The sequence below is a fragment of the Coregonus clupeaformis genome, unplaced genomic scaffold (assembly GCF_020615455.1).
Source record: "Coregonus clupeaformis isolate EN_2021a unplaced genomic scaffold, ASM2061545v1 scaf0230, whole genome shotgun sequence".
NCBI lineage: Eukaryota > Metazoa > Chordata > Actinopteri > Salmoniformes > Salmonidae > Coregonus > Coregonus clupeaformis.
This window is the reverse complement of record NW_025533685.1, coordinates 316644-342598: the sequence shown is the minus strand read 5'-3', so window position 1 is coordinate 342598 and position 25955 is coordinate 316644. Positions and strand designations below refer to the sequence as shown.

Here is a 25955-nt window from a genome sequence, read left to right as displayed (position 1 = left end):
CGTCATCATTTGAAGTTACGTAATAAAGAATAGTGGGAGACAACACTTTTCTGTATTTTATTGAAACAGATAAACTGATAAGAACAGACGGAGATAGTTGACAGTTGACAGGAAAGTTGGGAGGAAAGTGTATCAAAGTAGTGGTGCTAACTGCTACACCAACCACAGGCACAACAAATAGTTAAGTTAGTGGTGCTAACTGCTACACCAACCACAGGCACATCAAATAGTTAAGTTAGTGGTGCTAACTGCTACACCAACCACAGGCACAACAAATAGTTAAGTTGGAGGAAAGTGTATCAAAGTAGTGGTGCTAATGTCACGCTCTGGCTCCGGGACTTTGTATGTTGAGCCAGGGTTTGTTCGTTTCGTTGTGTTCTGTTTGGTTGGGTTGTCTATGTGGTTGTTTTTCCTTGTTTGTATTGAGTGACTCCCAATCAGAGGTAACGAGTGTCAGCTGTTGGCTCGTTAGCTCTGATTGGGAGCCATATTTAAACTGTGTGTTTTCACCTTGTGTTTGTGGGTTTTTGTTCCATGTTCTGTCAGTGTTACAGAGGACTTCACGTATCGTTCTTTATTTGTTGTTTTGTTCCAGGCTTTAATTAAATAAAGTCATGTTCGCTCAACGCGCAGTTCCCGGAGTAGAGCCAGTGGTGTGTGTCCCCAGTACGGTCCGGCCTGTTACGGCCCCTCGCACCAAATGGACGGTGCGCGTCTCCAGCCCGGTCCGGCCTGTTCCTGCCTCTCGCACAAAGCCTACGGGGTGCGTCGCCAGCCCAGCCCGGCCTGTCCCTGCTCTACGCACAAAGCCTACGGTGTGCGTCGCCAGCCCAGCCCGGCCTGTCCCTGCTCTACGCACCAAGCCTACGGGGTGCGTCGCCAGCCCAGCCCGGCCTGTTCCTGCTCCACGCACCAAGCCTACGGGGTGCGTTGCCAGCCCAGCCCGGCCTGTCCCTGCTCCACGCACAAAGCCTACGGTGTGCGTCGCCAGCCCAGTCCGGCCTGTCCCTGCTCTATGCACAAAGCCTACGGTGTGCGTCGTCGGCCTGGTCCAGCCCGCTCCTGCTACTCGCACCAAGCCAAGGGTGCGAGTCGTCAGCCTGGTCCAGCCCGTTCCTGCTACTCGCACCAAGCCAGGGGGTACAGTCGGTCGGCCTGGTCCAGCCCGTTCCTGCTACTCGCACCAAGCCAAGGGTGCGAGTCGTCAGCCTGGTTCAGCTCGTCCCTGCTACTCGCACCAAGCCAAGGGTGCGAGCCGTCAGCCTGATACAGCCCATTCCTGCTACTCGCACCAGGCCAGGGATGCGAGTCGTCAGCCTGGTGAGGCCCGTTCGGCTCACGCATCAAGCCTAGGGTGCGTATCGTCAGCCAGGTCCGGTCCGTTCCTGCCTCACGCGCCAAGCCAGGGGTGCGCGTCGTCAGTCCAGATCCTACCAGCTGGGTCAGATCGGACCGGGCGCTACGGGGGATTGAAGAAGGGTGGTGGTCAAGCCCGGAGCCGGAGCCGCCTCCGAGGAGTAATGCCCACCCAGTCCTCCCCTGTTTGGGGTTTTGAGGCGCGGTCGCAGTCCGCGCCTTTAGGGGGGTACTGTCACGCTCTGGCTCCGGGACTTTGTATGTTGAGCCAGGGTGTGTTCGTTTCGTTGTGTTCTGTTTGGTTGGGTTGTCTATGTGGTTGTTTTTCCTTGTTTGTATTGAGTGACTCCCAATCAGAGGTAACGAGTGTCAGCTGTTGGCTCGTTAGCTCTGATTGGGAGCCATATTTAAACTGTGTGTTTTCACCTTGTGTTTGTGGGTTTTTGTTCCATGTTCTGTCAGTGTTACAGAGGACTTCACGTATCGTTCTTTATTTGTTGTTTTGTTCCAGGCTTTAATTAAATAAAGTCATGTTCGCTCAACGCGCTGCGCTTTGGTCTACTCATTCGTCAGACGATCGTGACAGCTAACTGCTTTACCAACCACAAGCACAACAAATAGTTAAGTTAGTGGTGCTAACTGCTACACTAACCACAGGCCCAACAAATAGTTAAGTTAGTGGTGCTAACTGCTACACCAACCACAGGCACAACAAATAGTTAAGTTGGGATGCTGATATAAATAAATATACAAATCTGTTAAGTTAATCTTAGTTATCAGTTTCATTTGTTAAGGTAGCAACCAGTACTGTATTCCAGAAGGTAAAGTATTGTTAAGGTAGCAACCAGTACTGTATTCCAGAAGGTAAAGTATTGTTAAGGTAGCAACCAGTACTGTATGTCTAGAAGGTAAAGTATTGTTAAGGTAGCAACCAGTACTGTATGTCTAGAAGGTAAAGTATTGTTAAGGTAGCAACCAGTACTGCATTCCAAAAGGTAAAGTATTGTTAAGGTAGCAACCCGTACTGTATTCCAGAAGGTAAAGTATTGTTAAGGTAGCAACCAGTACTGTATGTCTAGAAGGTAAAGTATTGTTAAGGTAGCAACCAGTACTGTATTCCAGAAGGTAAAGTATTGTTAAGGTAGCAACCAGTACTGTATGTCTAGAAGGTAAATTATTGTTAAGGTAGCAACCAGTACTGCATTCCAGAAGGTAAAGTATTGTTAAGGTAGCAACCAGTACTGTATTCCAGAAGGTAAAATATTGTTAAGGTAGCTACCAGTACTGTATTCCAGAAGGTAAAGTATTGTTAAGGTAGCAACCAGTACTGTATGTCTAGAAGGTAAAGTATTGTTAAGGTAGCAACCAGTACTGTATGTCTAGAAGGTAAAGTATTGTTAAGGTAGCAACCAGTACTGCATTCCAAAAGGTAAAGTATTGTTAAGGTAGCAACCAGTACTGTATTCCAGAAGGTAAAGTATTGTTAAGGTAGCAACCAGTACTGTATGTCTAGAAGGTAAAGTATTGTTAAGGTAGCAACCAGTACTGTATTCCAGAAGGTAAAGTATTGTTAAGGTAGCAACCAGTACTGTATGTCTAGAAGGTAAAGTATTGTTAAGGTAGCAACCAGTACTGCATTCCAGAAGGTAAAGTATTGTTAAGGTAGCAACCAGTACTGTATTCCAGAAGGTAAAATATTGTTAAGGTAGCTACCAGTACTGTATTCCAGAAGGTAAAGTATTGTTAAGGTAGCAACCAGTACTGTATTCCAGAAGGTAAAGTATTGTTAAGGTAGAAACCAGTACTGTATTCCAGAAGGTAAAGTATTGTTAAGGTAGCTACCAGTACTGTATGTCTAGAAGGTAAAGTATTGTTAAGGTAGCAAACAGCACTGTATTACAGAAGGTACATTATTGTTAAGGTAGCAACCAGTACTGTATGTCTAGAAGGTAAAGTATTGTTAAGGTAGCAACCAGTACTGTATTCCAGAAGGTAAAGTATTGTTAAGGTAGCTACCAGTACTGTATGTCTAGAAGGTAAAGTATTGTTAAGGTAGCTACCAGTACTGTATTCCAGAAGGTACATTATTGTTAAGGTAGCAACCAGTACTGTATGTCTAGAAGGTAAAGTATTGTTAAGGTAGCAACCAGTACTGTATTCCAGAAGGTAAAGTATTGTTAAGGTAGCTACCAGTACTGTATGTCTAGAAGGTAAAGTATTGTTAAGGTAGCAACCAGTACTGTATTCCAGAAGGTAAAGTATTGTTAAGGTAGCTACCAGTACTGTATGTCTAGAAGGAAAATTATTGTTAAGGTAGCAACCAGTACTGTATGTCCAGAAGGTAAAGTATTGTTAAGGTAGCAACCAGTACTGTATTCCAGAAGGTAAATTATTGTTAAGGTAGCAACCAGTACTGTATTCCAAAAGGTAAAGTATTGTTAAGGTAGCAACCAGTACTGTATTCCAGAAGGTAAAGTATTGTTAAGGTAGCAACCAGTACTGTATTCCAGAAGGTAAATTATTGTTAAGGTAGCAACCAGTACTGTATTCCAGAAAGTAAATTATTGTTAAGGTAGCAACCAGTACTGTATTCCAGAAGGTAAAGTATTGTTAAGGTAGCAACCAGTACTGTATTCCAGAAGGTAAAGTATTGTTAAGGTAGCAACCAGTACTGTATTCCAGAAGGTAAATTATTGTTAAGGAAGCTACCAGTACTGTATTCCAGAAGGTAAAGTATTGTTAAGGTAGCAACCAGTACTGTATTCCAGAAGGTAAAGTATTGTTAAGGTAGCAACCAGTACTGTATTCCAGAAGGTAAAATATTGTTAAGGTAGCTACCAGTACTGTATTCCAGAAGGTAAAGTATTGTTAAGGTAGCAACCAGCACTGTATTCCAGAATGTAAAGTATTGTTAAGGTAGCAACCAGTACTGTATTCCAGAAGGTAAAGTATTATTAAGGTAGCAACCAGTACTGTATGTCTAGAAGGTAAAGTATTGTTAAGGTAGCAACCAGTACTGTATGTCTAGAAGGTAAAGTATTGTTAAGGTAGCTACCAGTACTGTATTCCAGAAGGTACATTATTGTTAAGGTAGCAACCAGTACTGTATTCCAGAAGGTAAAGTATTGTTAAGGTAGCAACCAGTACTGTATTCCAGAAGGTAAAGTATTGTTAAGGTAGCAGCCAGTACTGTATTCCAGAAGGTAAAGTATTATTAAGGTAGCAACCAGTACTGTATGTCTAGAAGGTAAAGTATTGTTAAGGTAGCAACCAGTACTGTATGTCTAGAAGGTAAAGTATTATTAAGGTAGCAACCAGTACTGTATTCCAGAAGGTAAAGTATTGTTAAGGTAGCAACCAGTACTGTCTGGCCAGAAGGTACAGTATTGACACTAAATGGTACCTGCTCAGAGTTGTCAGAAACAAGCTCCTCTGTATCATGTAGTAGAACCTTGATCTCTCTCTGGAGTCTAGCTTCAAGCCTGGAGGCAATCTGGCCCTCCTGGTATTGGCCGTTTTCCTTGATAGACAATTATAGCCAACACATTAGTATTATATTAAACTAACACTTACTGAAACACAGGCAGAAAGGCACATTTAACTTGAGCTAGTAAAAAGGGAATAAAATGCACAACTGAAACATGCCACTTTTTAACCCACTGCCTCACTATGTTTAATATACTGTCCAATGTAATGGTGGCATTCTACAAAGAAGAAACTATTGACACACCCACCTCTTCAGCATCTCTCTCATTCTTTATGACATCATGGCTTCTGTGGTCTTGCAAGGCACACAGAAGACAAACAGAGACCTGGTCTGTCTTACAGAAGACCTCCAGAGCTCTGTGGTGCAGCTGGCACAGTTTCTGGTCCAGGTGTCCAGTCACCTCCACCAGGGTGTGTCTCTGCAGAGCTGCTACGGTGTAGTGATGCCTGACGTGACTCTCGCAGTAGGAGGCAGTGCAGGTCAGACAGGACTTCACAGCTTTGAGCTGTTTCTCAGTGCAGAGATCACAGGCCACATCTCCAGGTCCAGCGTAGCAGTGGTTGGGAAGAGCAGGGACCTTGAACCCTGCCTGGTGGAGTTTCCCAATCACCTTCTCCAAGGCTGAGTTAGTGAGGAGGTCAGGACGTGTTCTGAATCTCTTTCCGCACTGGGGGCAGTCGTACTCTCCTGTCTGGTCAGGCTGGTTCCAGTAGGTCTCAATGCACTGTCTGCAGTAACTGTGTCCACAGGGGATGGAGACTGGCTTTTTGAGAAACTCTGTACACACTGAGCATCTGAAGAGGTCCTCTGTCAGCAGACTGGCTGTCAGCTCACTGTACACAATATGGTAGAGAAATGTGGTTGTTTTAAGGATTGACTATTAATAACAGGAGCTAACCTACCAGATTTACAGGAATGTAGAAGCAGTTCTTCACTTACCTGGCATCTCTTCCAAACGAAATGGGCCTGTCCATGGACCAATCACTCTTCATGGACAGACACGGTGACCACACCCTCTCCTGTTTAACACTGTGGAAAGATCGAGGAGGGTTTTTTCATTGTGTAAATATGCAGGATTTAATAACGATCCATCTTTCATGTTGACTGTTGGGATGTTTCTATATGACAGAAACATCAATATCTGGATATTTCTATATTATTATTATTACTATTACTATTACTAGTATTATTATTACTATTATTATTATTAACCACTAGGCCAATAAATAAATAAGTTTTCCCTTGGATTATTTAATTACCTACATCATGTTGTTTCAAGTTATCCATTTGGAGCGCAACATCGCGTTATTAAAAAATATGTCTAAATTGGGCAATTGAAGGCATCTAGGGCTCATATTAATAGCCCTTTCAAATGATGTATGCAATATTAAATTGGCAAGTGACTTGATGCCTACTGTGCCAAAGTCATTTAGTGTTGTTAAACGGGAGTGACGTATAACGGTAATATTGTCAAAATTCCGCTTTTAGCAACTATCAGAATTGGTTAAACAAAAAGGTTATGCATGGAAACATATTAGACAATAATTAAGAGCAGGCAAATTTATCGTGTCAGGCGAAAATTATATCAAACATTTGATGTACAGTCGTGGTCAAAAGTTTTGAGAATGATGTCAGTGATTCTCTCGTTAACACAGGTGAGAGTGTTGACGAGGACAAGGCTGGAGATCACTCTGTCATGCTGATTGAGTTAGAATAACAGACTGGAAGCTTTAAAAGGAGGGTGGTGCTTGAAATCATTGTTCTTCCTCTGTTAACCATGGTTACCTGCAAGGAAACACGTGCCGTCATCATTGCTTTGCACAAAAAGGGCTTCACAGGCAAGGATATTGCTGCTAGTAAGATTGCACCTAAATCAACCATTTATCGGATCATCAAGAACTTCAAGGAGAGAGCTTCAATTGTTGTGAAGAAGGCTTCAGGGCGCCCAAGAAAGTCCAGCAAGCGCCAGGACCGTCTCCTAAAGTTGATCCAGCCCCGGGATCGGGGCACCACCAGTGCAGAGCTTGCTCAGGAATGGCAGCAGGCAGGTGTGAGTGCATCTGCACGCACAGTGAGGCGAAGACTTTTGGAGGATGGCCTGGTGTCAAGAAGGGCAGTGAGGAAGCCACTTCTCTCCAGGAAAAACATCAGGGACAGACTGATATTCTGCAAAAGGTACAGGGATTGGACTACTGAGGACTTGGGTAAAGTCATTTTCTCTGATGAATCCCCTTTCCGATTGTTTGGGGCATCCGGAAAAAAGCTTGTCTGGAGAGGACAAGGTGCGCGTTACCATCAGTCCTGTGTCATGCCAACAGTAAAGCATCCTGAGACCATTCATGTGTGGGGTTGCTTCTCAGCCAAGGGAGTGGGCTCACTCACAATTTTGAATAAAGAACACAGCCATGAATAAAGAATGGTACCAACACATCCTCCGAGAGCAACTTCTGACCTGGGAGTTTTTTTTGGTCTTAAAACAGGTTTTAACCAGATTCCTAGGACCTTTTCTGAGATGCTTTGTGGATAAGGCCCTGGACAGATAGACTCACAGGATCTCACCTCTTTAAATTAGGGGAATAAGGCCCTGGACAGATAGACTCACTGGATCCCACCTCTTTAAATTAGGGGAATAAGGCCCTGGACAGATAGACTCACTGGATCCCACCTCTTTAAATTAGGGGAATAAGGCCCTGGACAGATAGACTCACTGGATCCCACCTCTTTAAATTAGGGGGAATAAGGCCCTGGACAGATAGACTCACTGGATCCCACCTCTTTAAATTAGGGGAATAAGGCCCTGGACAGATAGACTCACTGGATCCCACCTCTTTAAATTAGGGGAATAAGGCCCTGGACAGATAGACTCACAGGATCTCACCTCTTTAAATTAGGGGAATAAGGCCCTGGACAGATAGACTCACTGGATCCCACCTCTTTAAATTAGGGGAATAAGGCCCTGGACAGATAGACTCACTGGATCCCACCTCTTTAAATTAGGGGAATAAGGCCCTGGACAGATAGACTCACTGGATCCCACCTCTTTAAATTAGGGGAATTCCACCACTTTTTAAAGGGACAATCTGCAGTTGAAACAACAAGAAAGCGGTCACCCCGGTTTTTGGGCAAAAAATATAAAAAAATTTAGGGATGGGGTTGGAGAAATGTGACTACTTTCAAATTCATGGATGGGGCTATGAATGCCAGGACTGGCCATTTATGAGATCAAAAATGAAAGTTTTAACCATGTTATGAGGCTATACGGTGTTTGTTTAAAAACCTTGGAGTAAAACAAGCTTCTATGTTGGGATCTGATGGGGTACGACAGTTGAACTAAGATCATGAGGCATTTATAAGTTACATTCTTCAAAAGTCAATGGCTATAGATCATTCATTTAAAAGTAAAATAATGTATATATCAATCACAGATTGCCTCTTTAACCTCACATTCATTACCTCCAGCACCATACCGGTGTCTACATGTGAAAGCTTCTGGTCTTCACTTACCTGGGATATCTTCCAAACGTAATGGGCCTGTCCATGGACCAATCACTCTTCATGGACAGACACGGTGACAACATCCTCTCCTGTTTAACACTGTGGAAAGGAGGATTTGAATATAGATGTAGAAAGACACAGAATTATACATGTATATCTGAATCAATAACTGAAGTATATTTCTCAGTCAGTCTTATGGAAAACGTACAGTATAACCAAAATGATAATACTGTACACTAACAGTCTTTTCTTTTAGATTATATTATATTTCTGCACAACTTACTAAACTCAATCAAGAATTCATTTTAACAGAACCTGAGATTTCCATTTGTAAATGTGGATCCATGGAGTGGTCACTGTACGTACCTGAGATCTATATTTCTTTATGTGATAGGTACAGTGCCTTTCGGAAAGTATTCAGATCCCTTGACTTTTTCCACATTTTGTTACGTTACAGCCTTATTCTAAAATTGATGAAACTAATTTTTCCCTCAATCTACACACAATACCCCTTAATGACAAAGCAAAAACAGGTTTAGACATTTTTGCTAATTTATCAAAAATAAAAAAAACGGAAATATCACATTTACATAAGTATTCAGACCCTTTACTAAGTACTTTGTTGAAGCACCTTTGGCAGCGATTACAGCCTCAAGTCTTCTTGGGTATAACGGTACAAGCTTGGCACACCTATATTTGGGGAGTTTCTCCCATTCTTCTCTGCAGATCCTCTCAAGCTCTGCCAGGTTGGATGGGGAGCGTCGCTGCACAGCTATTTTAAGGTCTCTCCACAGATGTTAGATCGGGTTCAAGTCAGGGCTCTGGCTGGGCCACTCAAGGACATTCAGAGACTTGTCCCGAAGCCACTCCTGCATTGTCTTGGCTGTGTGCTTAGGGTCGTTGGCCTGTTGGAAGGTGAACCTTCGCCCCAGTCTGAGGTCCTGAGCACTCTGGAGCAGGTTTTCATCAAGGATCTCTCTGTACTTTGCTCTGTTCATCTTTCCCTCGATCCTGACGAGTCTCCCAGTCCCTGCCGCTGAAAAACATCCCCAAAGCATGATGCTGCCACCACCATGCTTCACCGTAGGGATGGTGCCAGGTTTCCTCCAGAAGTAACGCTTGGCATTCAGGCCAAAGAGTTCAATCTTGGTTTCATCAGACCAGAGAATCTTGTTTCTCATGGTCTGAAAGTCTTTAGGTGCCTTTTGGCAAACTCCAAGCGGGCAGTCATTTGCCTTTTACTGAGGAGTGGCTTCCGTCTGGCCACTCTACCATAAAGGCCTGAGTGGTGGAGTGCTGCAGAGATGGTTGTCCTTCTGGAAGGTTCTCCCATCTCCACAGAGGAACTCTGGAGCTCTGTCAGAGTGACCATCGGGTTCTTGGTCACCTCCCTGACCAAGCCCCTTCTCCCCTGATTGCTCAGTTTGGCCTGGCAGCCAGCTATATAATAATAATAATATTATGCCATTTAGCAGACGCTTTTATCCAAAGCGACTTACAGTCATGTGTGCATACATTTTTACGTAGGAAGAGTCTTGTTGGTTCCGAACCATTTAAGAATGATGGAGGCCACTGTGTTCTTGGGGACCTTCACAGCTGCAGATCTGTGCCTCGACACAATCCTGTCTTGGAGCTCTACTCCAATCAAGTTGTAGAAACATCTCAAGGATGATCAATGGAAACAGGACGCACCTGAGCTCAATTTCTGTAAGGTTCTTTATTTATTTTCTTAGTCAACCTTGTGTTCTTGAACGTAGCCCTGTTTCTTTGTGTTCTTGAACGTAGCCCTGTTTCTTTGTGTTCTTGAACGTAGCCCTGTTTCTTTGTGTTCTTGAACGTAGCCCTGTTTCTTTGTGTTCTTGAACGTAGCCCTGTTTCTTTGTGTTCTTGAACGTAGCCCTGTTTCTTTGTGTTCTTGAACGTAGCCCTGTTTCTTTGTGTTCTTGAACGTAGCCCTGTTTCTTTGTGTTCTTGAACGTAGCCCTGTTTCTTTGTGTTCTTGAACATAGCCCTGTTTTTTTGTGTTCTTGAACGTAGCCCTGTTTCTTTGTGTTCTTGAACGTAGCCCTGTTTCTTTGTGTTCTTGAACGTAGCCCTGTTTCTTTGTGTTCTTGAACGTAGCCCTGTTTCTTTGTGTTCTTGAACGTAGCCCTGTCGTTCATTTTTGTTCATTGATTCCACCTGTGTTAGTTACTCACCTGGTCTCATTAGCTCCTTATTTAGTTCAGTTCTTTCTGTTTGTGCCTTGTGAGGTATTGTTCGTTTTGACTCTACTAAGCCTTTTTCTAGCTCGTTTGTGAGAACCAGTTTTAGCCTTCAGTCCTAGTTTTGATTCTCCTGCCTGTTTGCCTACCTGTGTATGACCATTGCCTGCCTGTGACCACGATTCCTGCCTTCTGTGAAGGGGAAATAAACACCTGCCGCGCTCTGCGCGTGAATCTACACCTTTTTCTCCCTGAGTATTCATTACAATTTCGAGTCTCATAGCCAAGGGTCTGAATACTTATGTAAATAAGGTATTTCTGTATTTTATTTGTAATACATTTGCAAAAATGTCTAAACCTGTTTTTGCTTTGTCATTATGGGGTATTGTGTAGATTGCTGAGATGTTAAAAAAAAATCCATTTTAGAATAAGGCTGTAATGTAACAAAATGTGGAAAAAGTCAAGGGGTGTGAATACTTTCCGAAGGCACTGTATATCCATGGAGTGGTCACTGTACGTACCTGAGATCTCCATCTGTAAATGTGATAGGTCGATCCATGGAGTGGTCACTTCTCAAGGAGAGTTGGCTTAGGGTAGGATATAGTGCTCCCAAAGGCCTTTCAGACACAGAGAATAGTGTTCAGGTAAATATTAGAATCATTCTAGTCAATAACCTTACACAGTATACCCAGTAGGACATATATTAGGTCTGTAGACCAACTGAAAAACAGTTAGTGAGATGATAGGTCTGTAGACCAACTAAATAACAGTTAGAGATGATAGGTCTGTGGACCAACTAAATAACAGTTAGTGAGATGATAGGTCTGTGGACCAACTAAATAACTGTTAGTGAGATGATAGGTCTGTAGACCAACTGAATAACAGTTAGTGAGATGATAGGTCTGTAGACCAACTAAATAACAGAGATGATAGGTCTGTAGACCAACTGAATAACAGTTATAGATGATAGGTCTGTGGACCAACTAAATAACAGTTAGTGAGATGATGTGAGATGATAGGTCTGTAGACCAACTAAATAACAGTTAGAGATGATAGGTCTGTGGACCAACTAAATAACAGTTAGTGAGATGATGTGAGATGATAGGTCTGTAGACCAACTAAATAACAGTTAGATTATAGGTCTGTGGACCAACTAAATAACAGTTAGTGAGATGATGTGAGATGATAGGTCTGTAGACCAACTAAATAACAGTTAGAGATGATAGGTCTGTGGACCAACTAAATAACAGTTAGTGAGACGATGTGAGATGATAGGTCTGTAGACCCACTAAATAACAGTTAGAGATGATAGGACTGTGGACCAACTAAATAACAGTTAGTGAGATGATAAGTCTGTAGACCAACTGAATAACAGTTAGTGAGATGATAGGTCTGTAGACCAACTGAATAACAGTTACTGAGATGATAGGTCTGTGGACCAACTAAATAACAGTTAGTGAGATGATAGGTCTGTAGACCAACTAAATAACAGTTAGTGAGATGATAGGTCTGTAGACCAACTGAATAACAGTGAGATGATAGCTCTGTAGACCAACTAAATAACAGTTAGTGAGATGATAGGTCTGTAGACCTACTAAATAACAGTTAGTGAGATGATAGGTCTGTAGACCAACTGAATAACAGTTAGTGAAATGATAGGTCTGTAGACCAACTGAATAACAGTGAGATGATAGGTCTGTAGACCAACTAAATAACAGTTAGTGAGATGATAGGTCTGTGGACCAACTAAATAACAGTTAGTGAGATGATAGGTCTGTAGACCAACTGAATAACAGTGAGATGATAGGTCTGTAGACCAACTAAATAACAGTTAGTGAGATGATAGGTCTGTGGACCAACTAAATAACAGTTAGTGAGATGATAGGTCTGTAGACATATAATATAGGGCGGCAGGTAGCTTAGTGGTTAAGAGCGTTGTGCCAGTAACCGAAAGGTAGCTGGTTCTAATCCCCGAGCTGACTAGGTGAAAAATCTGTCGATGTGCCCTTAAGCAAGGCACTTAACCCTAATTGCTCATGTAAGTCGCTCTGGTAAAGAGCGTCTGCTAAATGACTAAAAATGTAAATGTAAATGAATAACAGTGAGATGATAGGTCTGTAGACCAACTAAATAACAGTTAGTGAGATGATAGGTCTGTAGACCAACTAAATAACAGTTAGTGAGATGATAGGTCTGTAGACAAACTGAATAACAGTTAGTGAGATGATAGGTCTGTGGACCAACTAAATAACAGTTAGTGAGATGATAGGTCTGTAGACCAACTGAATAACAGTGAGATGATAGGTCTGTAGACCAACTAAATAACAGTTAGTGAGATGATAGGTCTGTAGACCAACTAAATAACAGTTAGTGAGATGATAGGTCTGTAGACCAACTGAATAACAGTGAGATGATAGGTCTGTAGACCAACTAAATAACAGTTAGTGAGATGATAGGTCTGTGGACCAACTAAATAACAGTTAGTGAGATGATAGGTCTGTAGACCAACTGAATAACAGTGAGATGATAGGTCTGTAGACCAACTAAATAACAGTTAGTGAGATGATAGGTCTGTAGACCAACTAAATAACAGTTAGTGAGATGATAGGTCTGTAGACCAACTGAATAACAGTGAGATGATAGGTCTGTAGACCAACTAAATAACAGTTAGTGAGATGATAGGTCTGTAGACCAACTAAATAACAGTTAGTGAGATGATAGGTATGTAGACCAACTGAATAACAGTGAGATGATAGGTCTGTAGACCAACTAAATAACAGTTAGTGAGATGATAGGTCTGTAGACCAACTGAATAACAGTTAGTGAGATGATAGGTCTGTAGACCAACTGAATAACAGTGAGATGATAGGTCTGTGGACCAACTAAATAACAGTTAGTGAGATGATAGGTCTGTAGACCAACTAAATAACAGTTAGTGAGATGATGTGAGATGATAGGTCTGTAGACCAACTGAATAACAGTTAGTGAGATGATAGGTATGTAGACCAACTAAATAACAGTGAGATGATAGGTCTGTAGACCAACTAAATAACAGTTAGTGAGATGATAGGTCTGTAGACCAACTAAATAACAGTTAGTAAGATGATAGGTCTGTAGACCAACTAAATAACAGTTAGTGAGATGATAGGTCTGTGGACCAACTAAATAACAGTTAGTAAGATGATAGGTCTGTAGACCAACTAAATAACAGTTAGTGAGATGATAGGTCTGTGGACCAACTAAATAACTGTTAGTGAGATGATAGGTCTGTAGACCAACTAAATAACAGTTAGTGAGATGATGAAACAATGTGGCTAAATCATGACCTGGTTTCAAGTTATTCTCACCTTTAATTGCCTAAAATGAGCTATTCAAAACTGAATTCAATGACAATAGGTGACCATGCGTTGGAGAGATTTTTGCAACTTCTGCACAAAACCGATTCGAGGATCAGGAGAGGTCTTCAGCTCCTTATCTTTTTCTACAGTGTTGATTTAGCATATGGCCTCATTAGCCTACTTCAAAAAGTAATATAGGACTATTACAGTCCATATCACTACTAATATAGGACTATTCCAGTACATATCGCTAGTAATATAGGACTATTACAGTCCATATCGCTAGTAATATAGGACTATTAAAGTCCATATCACTGGTGATATAGGACTATTACAGTCCATATCGCTGGTGATGTATGACTATTACAGTCCATATCGCTGGTGATATAGGACTATAACAGTCCATATCACCACTAATATAGGACTATTACAGTACATATTGCTGGTAATATAGGACTATTACAGTCCATATCACTAGTAATATAGGACTATTACAGTCCATATCGCTAGTAATACAGGACTAGTACAGTCCATATCACTAGTAATATAGGACTACTACAGTACATATCACTAGTAATATAGGACTATTACAGTCCATATCACTAGTAATATAGGACTACTACAGTCATATCACTAGTAATATAGGACTATTACAGTCCATATCACTAGTAATATAGGACTATTACAGTACATATCACTAGTAATATAGGACTATTACAGTACATATCACTAGTAATATTAGTCTCCCGAGTGGCGCAGTGGTCTAAGGCACTGCATCGCAGTGCTAGCTGTGCCACTAGAGATCCTGGTTCGAATCCAGGCTCTGTCGTAGCCGGCCGCGACCGGGAGACCCATGGGGCGGCGCACAATTGGTCCAGGGTAGGGGAGGGTCTGTTGATTAGTTTTTATGATGGCAATTTGCATATACTCCAGAATGTTATGAAGAGTGATCAGATGAATTGCACAATTAATTGGAAAGTCCCTCTTTGCCATGAAAATTAACTTAATCCCCCCCCAAAAATTCCACTGCATTTCAGCCCTGTCACAAAAGGACCAGGTGACATCATTTCAGTGATTCTCTCGTTAACACAGGTGAGAGTGTTGACGAGGACAAGGCTGGAGATCACTCTGTCATGCTGATTGAGTTAGAATAACAGACTGGAAGCTTTAAAAGGAGGGTGGTGCTTGAAATCATTGTTCTTCCTCTGTTAACCATGGTTACCTGCAAGGAAACACGTGCCGTCATCATTGCTTTGCACAAAAAGGGCTTCACAGGCAAGGATATTGCTGCTAGTAAGATTGCACCTAAATCAACCATTTATCGGATCATCAACAACTTCAAGGAGAGAGGTTCAATTGTTGTGAAGAAGGCTTCAGGGCGCCCAAGAAAGTCCAGCAAGCGCCAGGACTGTCTCCTAAAGTTGATCCAGCTGCGGGATCGGGGCACCACCAGTGCAGAGCTTGCTCAGGAATGGCAGCAGGCAGGTGTGAGTGCATCTGCACGCACAGTGAGGCGAAGACTTTTGGAGGATGGCCTGGTGTCAAGAAGGGCAGCGAGGAAGCCACTTCTCTCCAGGAAAAACATCAGGGACAGACTGATATTCTGCAAAAGGTACAGGGATTGGACTACTGAGGACTTGGGTAAAGTCATTTTCTCTGATGAATCCCCTTTCCGATTGTTTGGGGCATCCGGAAAAAAGCTTGTCTGGAGAAGACAAGGTGTGCGTTACCATCAGTCCTGTGTCATGCCAACAGTAAAGCATCCTGAGACCATTCATGTGTGGGGTTGCTTCTCAGCCAAGGGAGTGGGCTCACTCACAATTTTGCCTAAGAACACAGCAATGAATAAAGAATGGTACCAACACATCCTCCGAGAGCAACTTCTCCCAACCATCCAAGAACAGTTTGGTGACGAACAATGCCTTTTCCAGCATGATGGAGCACCTTGCCATAAGGCAAAAGTGATAACTAAGTGGCTCGGGGAACAAAACATTGACATTTTGGGTCCATGGCCAGGAAACGCCCCAGACCTCAATCCCATTGAGAACTTGTGGTCAATCCTCAAGAGGTGGGTGGACAAACAAAAATCCACAAATTCTGACAAACTCCAAGCATTGATTATGCAAGAATGGGCTGCCATCAGTCAGGATGTGGCCCAGAAGTTAATTGACAGAATGCCAGGGCGGATTGCAGAGGTCTTGAAAAAGAAGGTTCAACACTGCAAATATTGACTCTTTGCATAAACATAATGTAAATTGTCAATAAAAGCCTTTGACACTTATGGTATGCTTGTAATTATACTTCAGTATACCATAGTAACATCTGACAAAAATATATAAAAACACTGAAGCAGCAAACTTTGTGAAACTTTTTTTCAGTCTTAAAACAGGTTTTAACCCGATTCCTAGGACCTTTTCTGAGATGCTTTGTGGATAAGGCCCTGGACAGATAGACTCACTGGATCCCACCTCTTTAAATTAGGGGAATTACACCACTTTTTAAAGGGACAATCTGCAGTTGAAACAACAAGAAAGCGGTCACCCCGGTTTTTGGGCAAACAATTTAGGGATGGAGTTGGAGAACTGTGACTACTTTCAAATTCATGGATGGGGCTATGAATGCCAGGACTGGCCATCCATGAGATCAAAAATGAAAGTTTTAACCATGTTATGAGGCTATACAGTGTTTGTTTAAAAACATTGGAGTAAAACAAGCTTCTATGTTGGGATCTGATGGGGTACGACAGTTGAACTAAGATCATGAGGCATTTATAAGTTTCATTCTTCAAGAGTCAATGGCTATAGATCATTAATTTAAAAGTAAAATAATGCATGTAGCAATCACAGATTGCCCCTTTAACCTCACATTCATTACCTCCAGCACCATACCGGTGTCTACATGTGAAAGCTTCTGGTCTTCACTTACCTGGCATCTCTTCCAAACGTAATGGGCCTGTCCATGGACCAATCACTCTTCATGGACAGACACGGTGACAACATCCTCTCCTGTTTACCACTGTGGAAAGGAGGATTTGAATATAGATGTAGAAAGACACAGAATTATACATGTATATCTGAATCAATAACTGAAGTATATTTCTCAGTCAGTCTTATGGAAAACGTATATTATAACCAAAATGATAATACTGTACACTAACAGTCTTTTCTTTTAGATTAGATTAGATTTCTGCACAACTTACTAAACTCAATCAAGAATTCATTTTAACAGAACCTGAGATTTCCATTTGTAAATGTGGATCCATGGAGTGGTCACTGTACGTACCTGAGATCTATATTTCTTTATGTGATAGGTACAGTGCCTTTCGGAAAGTATTCAGATCCCTTGACTTTTTCCACATTTTGTTACGTTACAGCCTTATTCTAAAATTGATTAAACTAATTTTTCCCTCAATCTACACACAATACCCCATAATGACAAAGCAAAAACAGTCTTTAGGTGCCTTTTGGCAAACTCCAAGCGGCCTGTCATGTGCCTTTTACTGAGGAGTGGCTTCCGTCTGGCCACTACCATAAAGGCCTGATTGGTGGAGTGTTGCAGAGATGGTTATCCTTCTGGAAGGTTCTCCCATCTCCACAGAGGAACTCTGGAGCTCTGTCAGAGTGACCATCGGGTTCTTGGTCACCTCCCTGACCAAGCCCCTTCTCCCCTGATTGCTCAGTTTGGCCTGGCAGCCAGCTCTATAATAATAATAATATTATGCCATTTAGCAGACGCTTTTATCCAAAGCGACTTACAGTCATGTGTGCATACATTTTTACGTAGGAAGAGTCTTGTTGGTTCCGAACCATTTAAGAATGATGGAGGCCACTGTGTTCTTGGGGACCTTCACTGCTGCAGATCTGTGCCTCGACACAATCCTGTCTCGGAGCTCTACTCCAATCAAGTTGTAGAAACATCTCAAGGATGATCAATGGAAACAGGACGCACCTGAGCTCAATTTCTGTAAGGTTCTGTATTTATTTTCTTAGTCAACCTTGTGTTCTTGAACGTAGCCCTGTTTCTTTGTGTTCTTGAACATAGCCCTGTTTCTTTGTGTTCTTGAACGTAGCCCTGTCGTTCATTTTTGTTCATTGATTTCACCTGTGTTAGTTACTCACCTGGTCTCATTAGCTCCTTATTTAGTTCAGTTCATTCTGTTTGTGCCTTGTGAGGTATTGTCCGTTTTGACTCTAAGCCTTTTCCTAGCTCGTTTGTGAGAACCAGTTTTAGCCTTCAGTCCTAGTTTTGATTCTCCTGCCTGTTTGCCTACCTGTGTATGACCATTGCCTGCCTGTGACCACGATTCCTGCCTTCTGTGAAGGGGAAATAAACACCTGCCGCGCTCTGCGCGTGAATCACAACTTTTTTCTCCTGAGTATTCATTACAATTTCGAGTCTCAGAGCCAAGGGTCTGAATACTTATGTAAATAAGGTATTTCTGTATTTTATTTGTAATACATTTGCAAAAATGTCTAAACCTGTTTTTGCTTTGTCATTATGGGGTATTGTGTGTAGATTGCTGAGATAAAAAAAAAATCCATTTTAGAATACGGCTGTAATGTAACAAAATGTGGAAAAAGTCAAGGGGTCTGAATACTTTCCGAAGGCACTGTATATCCATGGAGTGGTCACTGTACGTACCTGAGATCTCCATCTGTAAATGTGATAGGTCGATCCATGGAGTGGTCACTTCTCAAGGAGAGTTGGCTTGGAGTAGGAGATAGTGCTCCCAAAGGCCTTTCAGACACAGAGAATAGTGTTCAGGTAAATATTAGAATCATTCTAGTCAATAACTTTACACAGTATACCCAGTAGGACATATATTAGGTCTGTAGACCAACTGAATAACAGTTAGTGAGATGATGTGAGATGATAGGTCTGTAGACCAACTAAATAACAGTTAGAGATGATAGGTCTGTGGACCAACTAAATAACAGTTAGTGAGATGATAGGTCTGTAGACCAACTGAATAACAGTTAGTGAGATGATAGGTCTGTAGACCAACTAAATAACAGTTAGTGAGATGATAGGTCTGTGGACCAACTAAATAACAGTTAGTGAGATGATAGGTCTGTGGACCAACTAAATAACAGTTAGTGAAATGATAGGTCTGTGGACCAACTAAATAACAGTTAGTGAGATGATAGGTCTGTAGACCAACTAAATAACAGTTAGTGAGATGATAGGTCTGTGGACCAACTAAATAACAGTTAGTGAGATGATAGGTCTGTAGACCAACTAAATAACAGTTAGTGAGATGATAGGTCTGTGGACCAACTAAATAACAGTTAGTGAGATGATAGGTCTGTAGACCAACTAAATAACAGTTAGTGAGATGATAGGTCTGTAGACCAACTAAATAACAGTTAGTGAGATGATAGGTCTGTAGACCAACTAAATAACAGTTAGTGAGATGATAGGTCTGTAGACCAACTAAATAACAGTTAGTGAGATGATAAGTCTGTGGACCAACTAAATAACAGTTAGTGAGATGATAGGTCTGTGGACCAACTAAATAACAGTTAGTGAGATGATAGGTCAACTTCTGCACAAAACCGATTCAGGGATCAGGAGGTCTTCAGCTCCTGATCTTTTTCTACAGTGTTGATTTAGTATATGGGCTCATTAGCCTACTTCAAAAAGTAATATAGGACTATTACAGTCCATATCACTAGTAATATAGGACTATTGCAGTCCATATCACTAGTAATATAGGACTATTGCAGTCCATATCACTAGTAATATAGGACTATTGCAGTCCATATCACTAGTAATGTAGGACTATTACAGCCCATATCACTAGTAATATAGGACTATTACAGTCCATATCACTAGTAATATAGGACTATTACAGTCCATATCGCTAGCAATATAGGACTATCACAGTCCATATCACTAGTGATATAGGACTATCGCAGTCCATATCACTAGTAATATAGGACTATTACAGTCCATATCACTAGCAATATATGACTATTCCAGTCCATATCGCTAGTAATATAGGACTATTACAGTCCATATCGCTAGTAATATAGGACTATTACAGTCCATATCACTAGTAATATAGGACTATTACAGTCCATATCACTAGTAATATAGGACTATTACAGTACATATCACTAGTAATATTAGTCTCCCGAGTGGCGCAGTGGTCTAAGGCACTGCATCGCTGTGCCACTAGAGATCCTGGTTCGAATCCAGGCTCTGTCGTAGCCGGCCGCGACCGGGAGACCCATGGGGCGGCGCATAATTGGCCCAGCGTCGTCCAGGTTAGGGGAGGGTCTGTAGACTAGTTGATTAGTTTTTATGATGGCAATTTGCATATACTCCAGAATGTTATGAAGAGTGATCAGATGAATTGCACAATTAATTGCAAAGTCCCTCTTTGCCATGAAAATTAACTTAATCCCCCCCAAAAAATTCCACTGCATTTCAGCCCTGCCACAAAAGGACCAGGTGACATCATGTCAGTGATTCTCTCGTTAACACAGGTGAGAGTGTTGACGAGGACAAGGCTGGAGATCACTCTGTCATGCTGATTGTGTTAGAATAACAGACTGGAAGCTTTAAAAGGAGGGTGGTGCCTGAAATCATTGTTCTTTCTGTTAACCATGGTTACCTGCAAGGAAACACGTGCACGTCATCATTGCTTTGCACAAAAAGGGCTTCACAGGCAAGGATATTGCTGCTAGTAAGATTGCACCTAAATCAACCATTTATCGGATCATCAAGAACTTCAAGGAGAGAGGTTCAATTGTTGTGAAGAAGGCTTCAGGGCGCCCAAGAAAGTCCAGCAAGCGCCAGGACTGTCTCCTAAAGTTGATCCAGCTGCGGGATCGGGGCACCACCAGTGCAGAGATTGCTCAGGAATGGCAGCAGGCAGGTGTGAGTGCATCTGCACGCGCAGTGAGGCGAAGACTTTTGGAGGATGGCCTGGTGTCAAGAAGGGCAGCGAGGAAGCCACTTCTCACCAGTAAAAACATCAGGGACAGACTGATATTCTGCAAAAGGTACAGGGATTGGACTACTGAGGACTTGGGTAAAGTCATTTTCTCTGATGAATCCCCTTTCCGATTGTTTGGGGCATCCGGAAAAAAAGCTTGTCTGGAGAAGACAAGGTGTGCGTTACCATCAGTCCTGTGTCATGCCAACAGTAAAGCATCCTGAGACCATTCATGTGTGGGGTTGCTTCTCAGCCAAGGGAGTGGGCTCACTCACAATTTTGCCTAAGAACACAGCCATGAATAAAGAATGGTACCAACACATCCTCCGAGAGCAACTTCTCCCAACCATCCAAGAACAGTTTGGTGACGAACAATGCCTTTTCCAGCATGATGGAGCACCTTGCCATAAGGCAAAAGTGATAACTAAGTGGCTCGGGGAACAAAACATTGACATTTTGGGTCCATGGCCAGGAAACGCCCCAGACCTTAATCCCATTGAGAACTTGTGGTCAATCCTCAAGAGGCGGGTGGACAAACAAAAACCCACAAATTCGGACAAACTCCAAGCATTGATTATGCAAGAATGGGCTGCCATCAGTCAGGATGTGGCCCAGAAGTTAATTGACAGAATGCCAGGGCGGATTGCAGAGGTCTTGAAAAAGAAGGTTCAACACTGCAAATATTGACTCTTTGCATAAACATAATGTAAATTGTCAATAAAAGCCTTTGACACTTATGGAATGCTTGTAATTATACTTCAGTATACCATAGTAACATCTGACAAAAATATCTAAAAACACTGAAGCAGCAAACTTTGTGAAGACCAATACTTGTGTCAATCTCAAAACTTTTGACCACAACTGTAGTCACATTCACTGTGGTGGTCTGAAGCGTGCTGTAGAATTCACAGCTGGTGATGCCTCATCGTGATTGGTTATTCCCCATCAATTGCAACAATGTCAATGAGCATCATCGCTATCTTTCCTTTACGGTACCTCAACCTGTCGTGATTACCAGCTGAGATAACATTTTATGAGTTGATTTTACTCCTGGCTCAGAGTTAGTCTGAGCAGTGTCTTAACATCACCCTAAAACCTACTCTGAGCTGGAAGTTCTTTGTTGTTGTCTTAAAAACAGGTTTTAACCCGATTCCTATGACCTTTTCTGAGATGCTTTGTGTATACGGCCCTGGACAGATAGACTCACTGGATCTCACCTCTTTAAATTAGGGGAATTCCACCACTTTTTAAAGGGACAATCTGCAGTTGAAACAACAAGAAAGCGGTCACCCCGGTTTTTGGGCAAACAATTTAGGGATGGAGTTGGAGAACTGTGACTACTTTCAAATTCATGGATGGGGCTATGAATGCCAGGACTGGCCATTTATGAGATCAAAAATGAAAGTTTTAACCATGTTATGAGGCTATACGGTGTTTGTTTAAAAACCTTGGAGTAAAACAAGCTTCTATGTTGGGATCTGATGGGGTACGACAGTTGAAGTAAGATCATGAGGCATTTATAAGTTACATTCTTCAAAAGTCAATGGCTATAGATCAATATTTTAAAAGTAAAATAATGCATGTAGCAATCACAGATTGCCTCTTTAACCTCACATTCATTACCTCCAGCACCATACCGGTGTCTACATATGAAAGCTTCTGTTCTTCACTTACCTGGCATATCTTCCAAACGTAATGGGCCTGTCCATGGACCAATCACTCTTCATGGACAGACACGGTGACCACATCCTCTCCCGTTTACCACTGTGGAAAGGAGGATTTGAATATAGATGTAGAAAGACACAGAATTATACATGTATATCTGAATCAATAACTGAAGTATATTTCTCAGTCAGTCTTATGGAAAACGTACAGTATAACCAAAATGATAATACTGTACACTAACAGTCTTTTCTTTTAGATTAGATTATATTTCTGCACAACTTACTAAACTCAATCAAGAATTCATTTTAACAGAACCTGAGATTTCCATTTGTAAATATGGATCCATGGAGTGGTCACTGTACGTACCTGAGATCTATATTTCTTTATGTGATAGGTACAGTGCCTTTCGGAAAGTACTCAGATCCCTTGACTTTTTCCACATTTTGTTACGTTACAGCCTTATTCAAAAATTTATGAAACTAATTTTTCCCTCAATCTACACACAATACCCCATAATGACAAAGCAAAAACAGGTTTAGACATTTTTGCTAATTTATTTAAAAAAATAAAAAAACAGAAATATCACATTTACACAAGTATTCAGACCCTTTACTCAGTACTTTGTTGAATCAGCTTTGGCAGCGATTACAGCCTCAAGTCTTCTTGGGTATAACGGTACAAGCTTGGCACACCTATATTTGGGGAGTTTCTCCCATTCTTCTCTGCAGATCCTCTCAAGCTCTGTCAGGTTGGATGGGGAGCGTCGCTGCACAGCTATTTTCAGGTCTCTCCAGAGATGTTAGATCGGGTTCAAGTCAGGGCTCTGGCTGGGCCACTCAAGGACATTCAGAGACTTGACCCGAAGCCACTCCTGCATTGTCTTGGCTGTGTGCTTAGGGTCGTTGGCCTGTTGGAAGGTGAACCTTCGCCCCAGTCTGAGGTCCTGAGCAGGTTTTCATCAAGGATCTCTCTGTACTTTGCTCCGTTCATCTTTCCCTCGATCCTGACGAGTCTCCCAGTCCCTGCCTCTGAAAAACATCCCCACAGCATGATGCTGCCACCACCTTGCTTCACCGTAGGGATGGTGCCAGGTTTCCTCCAGACGTAACGCTTGGCAATCAGGCCAAAGAGTTCAATCTTGGTTTCATCAGACCAGAGAATATTGTTTCTCATGGTCTGAAATTCTTTAGGTGCCTTTTGGCAAACTCCAAGCGGCCTGTCATGTGCCTTTTACTGAGGAGTGGCTTCTGTCTGGCCACTACCATAAAGGCCTGATTGTTGGAGTGTTGCAGAGATGGTTATCCTTCTGGAAGGTTCTCCCATCTCCACAGATAAACTCTGGAGCTCTGTCAGAGTGACCATCGGGTTCTTGGTCACCTCCCTGACCAAGCCCCTTCTCCCCTGATTGATCAGTTTGGCCTGGCGGCCAGCTCTATAATAATAATAATATTATGCCATTTAGCAGACGCTTTTATCCAAAGCGACTTACAGTCATGTGTGCATACATTTTTACGTAGGAAGAGTCTTGTTGGTTCCGAACCATTTAAGAATGATGGAGGCCACTGTGTTCTTGGGGACCTTCACTGCTGCAGATCTGTGCCTCGACACAATCCTGTCTTGGAGCTCTACTCCAATCAAGTTGTAGAAACATCTCAAGGATGATCAATGGAAACAGGACGCACCTGAGCTCAATTTCTGTAAGGTTCTTTATTTATTTTCTTAGTCAACCTTGTGTTCTTGAACGTAGCCCTGTTTCTTTGTGTTCTTGAACGTAGCCCTGTTTCTTTGTGTTCTTGAACGTAGCCCTGTTTCTTTGTGTTCTTGAACGTAGCCCTGTTTCTTTGTGTTCTTGAACGTAGCCCTGTTTCTGGTGTTCTTGAACGTAGCCCTGTTTCTTTGAGTTCTTGAACGTAGCCCTGTTTCTTTGTGTTCTTGAACGTAGCCCTGTTTCTTTGTGTTCTTGAACGTAGCCCTGTTTCTTTGTGTTCTTGAACGTGTAGCCCTGTTTCTTTGTGTTCTTGAACGTAGCCCTGTTTCTTTGTGTTCTTGAACGTAGCCCTGTTTCTTTGTGTTCTTGAACGTAGCCCTGTTTCTTTGAGTTCTTGAACGTAGCCCTGTTTCTTTGTGTTCTTGAACGTAGCCCTGTTTCTTTGTGTTCTTGAACGTAGCCCTGTCGTTCATTTTTGTTCATTGATTTCACCTGTGTTAGTTACTCACCTGGTCTCATTAGCTCCTTATTTAGTTCAGTTCATTCTGTTTGTGCCTTGTGAGGTATTGTTCGTTTTGACTCTACTAAGCCTTTTCCTAGCTCGTTTGTGAGAACCAGTTTTAGCCTTCAGGCCTAGTTTTTGATTCTCCTGCCTGTTTGCCTACCTGTGTATGACCATTGCCTGCCTGTGACCACGATTCCTGCCTTCTGCGAAGGGGAAATAAACACCTGCCGCGCTCTGCGCGTGAATCTACACCTTTTTCTCCCTGAGTATTCATTACAATTTCGGGTCTCATAGCCAAGGGTCTGAATACTTATGTAAATAAGGTATCTGTATTTTATTTGTAATAAATATGCAAAAAATTCTAAAAACCTGTTTTCGCTTTGTCATTATGGGGTATTGTGTGTAGATTGCTGAGATGTTGTTTTTTAAAATCCATTTTAGAATGAGGCTGTAATGTGGAAAAAGTAAAGGGGTGTGAATACTTTCCGAAGGCGCTGTATATCCATGGAGTGGTCACTGTACGTACCTGATATCTCCATTTGTAAATGTGATAGGTCGATCCATGGAGTGGTCACTTCTCAAGGAGAGTTGGCTTGGAGTAGGAGATACTGCTCCCAAAGGCCTTTCAGACACAGAGAATAGTGTTCAGGTAAATATTAGAATCATTCTAGTCAATAACTTTACGCAGTATACCCAGTAGGACATATATTAGGTCTGTAGACCAACTGAATAACAGTTAGTGAGATGATAGGTGGTCTTCTGTAGCTCAGCTGGTAGAGCACGGCGCTTGTAACGCCAAGGTAGTGGGTTCGATCCCCGAGACCACCCATACACAAAAAAAAATTATGCACGCATGACTGTAAGTCGCTTTGGATAAAAGCGTCTGCTAAATGGCATATTATTATTATAGGTCTGTAGACCAACTAAATAACAGAGATGATAGGTCTGTAGACCATCTAAATAACAGAGATGATAGGTCTGTAGACCAACTAAATAACAGTTAGTGAGATGATAGGTCTGTAGACCAACTAAATAACAGTTAGTGAGATGATAGGTCTGTAGACCAACTAAATAACAGTTAGTGAGATGATAGGTCTGTAGACCAACTAAATAACTGTTAGTGAGATGATAGGTCTGTAGACCATCTAAACAACAGTTAGTGAGATGATAGATCTGTAGACCAACTAAATAACAGAGATGATAGGTCTGTAGACCATCTAAATAACAGTTAGTGAGATGATAGGTCTGTAGACC

At 42.0% G+C, this 25955-nt stretch overlaps 2 protein-coding genes across 3 annotated transcripts in view; both read right to left on the bottom strand.

Annotated features, from left to right (window-relative positions):
• LOC121560649 overlaps positions 1-25955 on the bottom strand; it is a 350876-nt gene that overhangs the window by 127758 nt on the left and 197163 nt on the right. The gene's annotated exons all lie outside the window — the stretch shown is intronic.
• LOC121558339 overlaps positions 3921-25955 on the bottom strand; it is a 28865-nt gene continuing 6830 nt past the window's right edge. Inside the window, exons 4-12 of one of the 2 annotated variants that reach the window (XM_045214277.1) lie at positions 25228-25323; positions 22498-22587; positions 18522-18617; positions 16806-16895; positions 11064-11159; positions 8348-8437; positions 5783-5872; positions 5091-5676; positions 3921-4876 (exon numbers count right to left, since the gene is read on the bottom strand). In XM_045214277.1, coding sequence (XP_045070212.1) covers positions 4571-4876; positions 5091-5676; positions 5783-5872; positions 8348-8437; positions 11064-11159; positions 16806-16895; positions 18522-18617; positions 22498-22587; positions 25228-25323 — 1540 coding nt within the window. In that variant the 3' untranslated portion in view covers positions 3921-4570. Of the gene's footprint in view, positions 5677-5782; positions 5873-8347; positions 8438-11063; positions 11160-16805; positions 16896-18521; positions 18618-22497; positions 22588-25227; positions 25324-25955 lie in introns of both variants that reach the window. The other variant, XM_045214279.1, reaches the window with a different exon arrangement.